General features: G+C 39.4%; 1 protein-coding gene across 1 annotated transcript; it reads left to right on the forward strand.

The window, feature by feature from the left end:
• Nucleotides 1–101: 101 nt before the first annotated feature.
• cope (COPI coat complex subunit epsilon) lies at nucleotides 102–7,301 on the forward strand. Its single transcript, XM_086162451.1, has 10 exons — nucleotides 102–248; nucleotides 429–491; nucleotides 642–742; nucleotides 1,543–1,695; nucleotides 1,994–2,047; nucleotides 2,332–2,413; nucleotides 2,858–3,013; nucleotides 4,492–4,560; nucleotides 6,418–6,492; nucleotides 6,964–7,301. The coding sequence occupies exons 1-10, from the start codon at nucleotides 147–149 to the stop codon at nucleotides 7,015–7,017; spliced, it is 909 nt and encodes a 302-aa protein (XP_086018577.1). The 5' UTR covers nucleotides 102–146; the 3' UTR covers nucleotides 7,018–7,301.
• The last annotated feature ends 892 nt before the right edge of the window (nucleotides 7,302–8,193 follow it).

Genomic DNA, 8,193 nt, shown 5'->3' on the forward strand with positions numbered 1-8,193 from the left:
TTGAGTGTCGCGCCTTCAAATAAATTGTATTCTTGTTATTGTTACTCCATTTCATGTTATTGTATATGACTTCATATCCCATGATCCTTTGTGGAAAACAGGATGTGACGTCGTTGTGCTACGTGTCGGGAAGCAGCGTCTTCATCATGGCGGGGCAACAGGGGGATGTTGATGAACTCTTCGATGTGAAAAATGCTTATTACATCGGCAGCTATCAACAATGCATCAACGAGGCTCAAAAGGTTAAGGTAAGTAAAACCCGGTGATAGTCAAAAGTTGGGAAAGTACTCCTTTTCCCATTGGGACTGTTGTTGCTAGCACTAGCCGTTACTGCGTCTTCAAGCACTTGCTAAATGTCGTACGTAAGAGTAGTTTCGTTGTGTAAGAATAATCATAATCTGACCAATGTTGTTGTTTTCTTTAAAAAGCCATCGTCACCAGAGAAGGAGATTGAAAGAGATATGTTTTTGTACAGAGCTTACGTCGCTCAGGTAATTCTAAAGATTTATTTTTTTTCTTTTTAAATAAACGTTAGTAACCCAACATCAACAAAGATGACATTTCGTTGGTGTGCTTATACATCCCATAATGATCATGGTGGTTAAGCTAGTTGTCACTTTAGCTGCTGTGGCATCTTGCAGAGAAAGTATGCTGTCGTCCTGGATGACATCAAGGCCAACTCTCCACCTGAGCTTCAAGCTGTGAGGATGTTTGCAGAATATTTGTCAAGTGAAAGTAAAAGGTAAAACTACATTTAACTCAAATAAGAATGGAGGCTGGATATTGTTTATTGACATTTAAAGTAGTTGTGTAAATTCTCTAAAATGTGTCATTATTAACGCCCAAAATGTTGCTTTGTAGATGTCATCAGCAGAGGTTGATGCTGTTAGTTCCGGGTCTTGGGTTGCACATTTTATAAAATCCAACATCATTAAACAATTGTGAAAATTTTGTGTAATGTGAAAAGAGTCATATTTAGATATTTGTTTCAAACCAGATAACTGACTTCAGAGTCAAGGAATGAGGTTTTCTTCTCTGTTTAAACTCTTTCATCTGATGTATCTCAATTTATTCGAACAACCATTACCCTATGACTGTTGACAGTTATAACAGCAAAATGTGGTCGTTCTGCTCTGGCAGTGCGAATGCTACTCAATTGCCAATGAAGTGCCTTACACCTTGGTTCTCATAAGTTTTACTGAAGTATGTTTCGCCAACTGTATTTACCCACATCAAATAAAAATAAAAAAAAACCCAGATGCCTCTATTGGCAACAATTAATAAAACTCCTGCACCAGGTGGCATTCTCTCTACATACCGTTGAAAAATTGCATGGTTTTCTTGGATAGATTACTTTGATCATCACAGTGCTATATTTGTCGTTTAAGATGAAATGTTGCGCTGTTAATATTAGTGGCTGAACTGTACATTGTTCTGTTCTGTAAATAGGAACTCTTCTCATCCAAAGTGTATTTAGGTTGAAAAAAAAAATTGATCGAAAACTGAATTTGAATTGCTATCCTGTTGCTCTTGTGTGTGCAGGGATGCCATTGTTTCTGATCTGGATAAGAAAATGGCCAAGAGCGTGGATGCTGCCAACACAACCTTCCTTCTCATGGCTGCCTCCATTTACCAACATGAAATGAACACTGATGCTGCTCTGAGGACTCTGCACCAAGGAGAAAGCCTTGAATGGTAAGAATGAAACAAAATAATTGGAAAAAGTAAATAAACACTTCCAAAGAAGTTTGTGTAAAAGGCCAAAGACACAACCAAACACATCTTAATTGTTGTTGAAAGACTTGTGTTTAAGTGATGCAACTTGAAGTATGATTGAAACTGTGAGTTTTAAAAGTAGAAAACGCTTATTTTAATTGAAGAAAAAAAAGGTTACTTTCCAGACGTTATAATAGTCAATTAAGTCAGCCATTACATGGCTCGAAGACTAGCTTGTACCTAACAAACCTGACCTTGCACATGTTTATTTTTTTAGTATGGCCATGACCATCCAGGTCCTGCTGAGTCTGGATCGTGTTGACCTGGCGAGGTATGTGCTAATGAGAAGGCCTCATATAAAAGAAAACTATGAGTGATATGTAATTAAAGTCAGTGTCAGTGTTTTTGGCGCTTTTGAGTAAATCTCCAATTGCTTTGTAATACATTGACGTATTAATTGGCCATTAAACATTGTTAATATTTCTTAACCTCTCAGCCATATTGCAGAGTTTAAAACAACATCCGAAAAAAAATAAAGGACGCCGGAGAAAGGCACGATTTAAACAAGGAACGTAAATTCTAGCCATAATGGCAATATCTTCTTGTCTCTGGCAGGAAGGAGCTGAAAAAGATGCAGGAGCAGGATGAGGATGCTACTCTAACCCAGCTAGCTACCGCTTGGGTTAATATAGCAGTGGTGAGTAGACTGGTATTTCTGCATAATGATTTAAAAACACAATTCTTTGTCGAAATCTTCTTCTCGTAGCAACTGGACTCGATGTTCAAGGGACTTCAAGGGAAGAAAATCGAGTCCAGTTGCTACGAGAAGAAGAATTGACCATGACCCGGATGACTGAGAGCCTCCACAGACATTTAAAAACGTAATCTAGCTAGAAAGAAGTTAGTAATCATATTTCTGGACAGAAACCATTTCAATATGCTCCATTGGAGTAATTCATTATTTGTCATTATCTGTATGTCTTACTGCAATTGCGACATGTTAATCAAAGAGCTTGAGTGTGGTCACAAGATAAGGAAAATAAAAATCTTGCACTTGTTACTGGCTTTTCATAGTGAGCATTGCTGAGTTTTGTTGCTGTTTTCCATTCAACTTAAAATCAAATTCTGCTTGTCACTGAAGGGTGGAGAGAAACTGCAGGATGCATACTACATTTTCCAGGAGATGTCAGACAAATACTCCTCTACGTTGCTGCTTCTGAACGGGCAGGCAGCCTGTTACATGGCTCAGAACAAGTGGGAGGAGGCGGAGGGGGTGCTGCAGGAGGCACTTGACAAGGTTAGATGACAATACTCTATTGTTTCTGACTTATAATCAGTCTCTCTTTTATATAATTTAAAATTCAGATAACCTTTTATTCATTGAAGTGTTTATTATTGTGCAAGTTGTAGCTTTATGTGAGGAAAATTCCAAGATTTAAAATAGCTAATTCAATCATGTCTTAATTTGAAACCTACTGTTATTCATGGAGTAGGACACTTACATCGTGATCCAATTTATGTAGTACTACATGTGATCTTGATTTATGCTCTATTTACAGACTTTGATTTCTGTCAATCCAGGTCCTTCCGTTATCCCTTCCCTAAACTATTAACGGGGCCTTTACTTGTATTATAATAAAAAAAGGCTGATGTGCCGCACGAGAAATGAATTTGTTGCCATGTTCAACAAGGAAATGTTGAAGGGCTGTACTAGAACGAAACAGTTTGTCATAGAAAACATAACCCCCCCCTTTTTTCAGTCTGTGTAACAAGCCAGTTTTGAAATATGGTTTATATATTTTTTCATATTTTTCTGTGTGACAGGCAAAGCCATGGGCATCAGAGAAAAAGATGTTAAGTCTTTCCTGGCTCTTTTTAGATACTGCTACTTGTGCGGTTTGAAAAATGTTTCTCAAACACTAGATGGCGCCACAGTGTATCTTTCTTCTGTCTTGGTATTGGATTTGAATTGCATATCTTTTTAAAAAAACAAAACATAATTTTAGAGTTTAATTTAATACTTAAAATTATTACTCGCAATAACAATTTAAAACAGCTTTTTTCCAATACCTGTGATCAGCTCAGTTTTAATGTCACTTAAACAACACAAGTAGATTGAGCGTGTCCCTAGCATAATGAGGAATACAGTACAGTACTGTACTTTATATGCACTCAGACCAATTATGTTATTGTGCCTGCTCTGATTTGTCTTCCTTAAATAGAATATGAACAAATCAGCTGTTTCATTTAAAACTAAGGACATGGCGTAATAAATCAAATTTTAAACTACACACCTGTAACCTGTCTGGTAATGTGACTGTTTTTCAAACAGACACCAGGTTGATCATGAGCTGCCTAACATCAACACTGATGAAAATATTACAAAGTGAAGGGTTAACCATTGATGACTTCAGAGGCAGTACTGAAGCAAAATGCAGTCAGACAAGTGATTTCACAGCTCATTTTCCGAGCAAGATCACTAGTTATTTTAGAAAATAAAATACTGTATTAGAAATAATTGTATTTTACTCGTGGGGTTTGAAAACAGTAGTCTACCAGTAGATCTTTGCTTCAAATTGGAACTACTAAAGTTACCCACAGTAGTGTGTCTTTTGTCGTAATTTAAGTCAACACCTTTTATACCTCAGCAAACGACATGAACTGGAGCAACAATTTTTCCTTTCTCTGTCTTCTAGTCAGCAATTTTATTCCATTTTGATAAAGGGATATTAATTTCACTGTCTTGCAATATTTTCTCCCTATCTCACCTAACAGGACAGCGGCCACCCTGAAACGTTGATAAACCTCGTAGTGCTGACTCAGCACCTGGGCAAAGCCCCTGAGGTGAGACTTTGTACCTGAAGCAGTTACCAAGGTTTTGCCTTTATGGTCATTGGTTTTGATACAGAAAATTTGTGGCTGGAAAACTGTTCTACCAATCATTCCCGTTGCTTTGTACCCAAACACTCTTCTAAGCATTTATTTGTTTCGAGTAAATTAGGCAAATTTATTTAGCCATATGTGTGACGTGTTAATGGAAAATGTCATTCAAGCATATCTGTTGTCTGTGTGTCACACACACTCAAATGAAGGGTTTATGAGATAATAGACTCAATTATCTACCCACCTGTACTTGATAGTAATGCAATAGAATGCTGACCATTGACTTAAAGTCGATCATTACGAAGTTTACACCGTTGATAACCATTGATTAGCATATCCAACTAAACGTTATCTGGAATCTGGCATTCCAACATTATCAACAGTGAACATTGTTGAATTACTCAATTACAGTAGACCATATCAGTCATTGTACATACTGGCTGCGTCAACTTTAAGGTGTATTCTTATACTGCAAACCTGCTTTAATAATGTCATAGGCTGTGACAACAGCAGAAAACTAAAGTATCTTTTCCAAAGCCTCTGGACATATATGACTTCATTAGACCAATCATTAGTGATGAATTAAGCAGCAGCCAGGAAGTTAAAGATGGTAAGACGTTTCTGCCAGAAATTAGTAATTTGCTATAAAATCAGGGGGCTCTGCTTCCGAAGCACAGTCTTAATGCAGTTTTATTGAAATTAAAATCAACAGATCTGGTGACATGCATTTAAACCACACAGCTATCAGGAGGGTTTCAGCCAAATGGTTCACCCCATTTATCACATGTATTTCTTCCACAAAAACAGAATTCAGACCTTTAGATAGGAATAAAAAAAGCTGGATGTTCTCCAGTTAGTTCATCCTGTTGCACTTTTGCCAAGCTGAAAAAGGGAGACAAAGTGAAGCTGTCAAGCCAGTTGTAGGTGTCTGTGAGCAGTGCATATTCTCAGCTTTCTTCAGGAGACCAGAAATGGAGGGAATAACTATAGCCTCTATCTCTCAAACTTAGCATGAGCTTCACGTTATTGCTGTCTTTGGCTTTTATTGTTTATTATGTATGTATTTTCTCCTTATACTGTTTGGTATTCACTGTGGACAGCAACAACAGGATTTCATTGTACAGGGAAATACTCTTCTTCATGATACACATGGAAATAAACACTTTGAATCTAGAATGTTGAATCCTACAAAGGGACAAACTGATATGTACAGTATGAAATAATTTAAATAAGTTATCTGTAAAAAGTTTTTCCACCAAAGCACTGTATTCAGAACAACCATGGACCAACTGAATGCAATAGTATTCTAAAAAATTGCACCTACTAATATGTCATGGAAAATATTTACCATTATTTATGGCACTAAATAATATTGTGTCATGTTTAAATGAAGGTGTCATATATGATAAACATTTCAGATGGAATTGGCAACTAACTGAACTGACGAGGCAAGATTAATCAAACGAGGCTGTGAGCAGGCTAGCCATGCAGAATAAATCTCTAGTATTTCATTTATTTTTGCCCCGTTTTACATGCAACCTAGTCACAGCTAAATTCAGTGGGATGAATGGAAAATCCCAGCTTAATCAACTACCTTGGTTTTGGACAGTACCCCCCCCCCCCCCCTCCCGGGAAGAGCAAAATCACGTGAATGAAACAAGTCAAAACAGAAAGAATGTTGACGTAGGATCCTGTTGCCCATGTTTGAACGCTCATTGAAAAACTTGGCTGTAAGGGACCTCTGAAATTCAGGAAACTTTTTCCGGTCATTAATTTTCTGCGCTCCGTTTCAATTTTTCATATCACATCTCTCCTCAGGTAACTAATCGTTACCTCTCTCAACTGAAAGATGCACAAAGAGCCCATCCATTCCTCAAAGACTACCTATCCAAGGTAAGCTAACTGTAGAATCCTGCCTCCCATGTTCTAATACCAGTCATCTGTACTGCTGTAGAACAATTATGAATACATTTTTAGAATCAGATAGCTTTCTGAAACGTCAAAACAGATATGGTCAGAACAGCGTGGGACGGCTTTGATGCACCCAGGGCTGTTAACATTCTGATCCACTCACAGTTGTTCACAAGGCCTAATAACCTTTAGCCTGTTACCATCTAATAACCCGGCCTGGTTGTTTAGATGGAGGGGCAGCTGGTGTCCTTGGAGCTAACCCAATGACTGCCCTAAACATCACATTTTTAGCCTTTGTCACACATGCAGTTAAGCAACAGGGCAAATGTACATAAACATTGTAGAACTGGGTTATAGCATTACCAAACATACCATGCTATGCACAGATGTTCCCTTGTCAGATTTATTTTCCTTGCGCTAAACTTGATTTTCTGTCCTATCTCCCCCCCGCAGGAGAATGAGTTTGACAGACTAGCCATGCAGTACGCTCCCGCTGCCACAGCCTAGAGCAGCCACCTTCATCAAGAAGTCTCTACAAACTACTCCTCAGTTTTCCTTTTCTTTGTCAAAATGTACGCTTAAATTGTTTTGCCATATCCGAGGTAGAGGGGTCTGAACGAAACATCGGCCGGCTTGTTTAAAGCCTTGACCCCATGGTTGCCATTTTGCTTCGGTCTATATGAACCCTGTTCAGTATCCATTTTAAATAAATTAACATTTTCCTATGCTAATGAACTCATTTGTTTAAGGTGAGCATTCCTTTGAAATTATAATAAAACGCCCAGCGCCGTATCTGATGTGTTGGTTTTGTGAATCGGATGCAAAAGAAATACTCAGAGATCCACGAAATATATATTTTAAACAAGTAGGGAAGGGAATGGGTGGGTGGGGGGGTTCTGTGCAGACTTGCACTTACTTGGCCCCAGCAACTCTAAGTCATCCCCTATAATCCCTCAGGCTCCGGCAGACGGTTCAAGACGTAAGGCCTGGTTACGTCACGCCTTTTTTTTTCTCCCCCCCCCCCTTCCTTTTCTCATAAACCTCACTGTCCTCTTTTTCGCTGAGCATTTCGGACTCCCGTTGGAAAGCGAAACAGAGCCGACTGAGACGCTCCCTCGCCCGGACACGTTGACCGAAGAAGAAGAAAAAGCGCCAGAAGCGGCTGTCTCTTCAAGAAGCGGATATTTTTTTTTCTTTTCCTCATTTGCTTTTTTGGAATAAGTACACCACTCAGTGAGAGGCTTCGTCGAGGTTCCGTGTTTTTTTTTCAGTTTGCTTTTTTTTTAGGGGGGGGGGGGTAACTCGTAAAGCGGCACGGCGGCGTTATATAAGTCGAATAACGGTCAGGGATGAGACGCTGCGTAGCGGCACAATAGTCGCATGTGCTTTGGCCGGGGGGTGGGGGGGTCGGCGCTGAGAGGAGAACGCCGGCTAATTTCAACCGGAAACGAGGTTTTCGTCGGCTTATAGCGTTTTAGAAAAAAAAAAAGAATTAGCTCTCTCGGAAGCTCCTGCCCATGTCGGTCCATTCGCTGTCGCGCAGCGTGTGATTTCACCGAGCTAGGCGGCTAACCAGTATGCGCCGTCGGTGATTAGCCCGTGTGCGTAGCGGAATGATGAGCAGACGGATCCTCCGGACAGACGCCGATGGCTCCCGTTAACGGTCCCCAGTTTTTTCAATAA

This window comes from Fistularia commersonii, chromosome 16 (assembly GCF_037954325.1).
Source record: "Fistularia commersonii isolate RoL2024-O1a breed Wild chromosome 16, RoL_Fcom_v1.0, whole genome shotgun sequence".
NCBI classification, from domain to species: domain Eukaryota; kingdom Metazoa; phylum Chordata; class Actinopteri; order Syngnathiformes; family Fistulariidae; genus Fistularia; species Fistularia commersonii.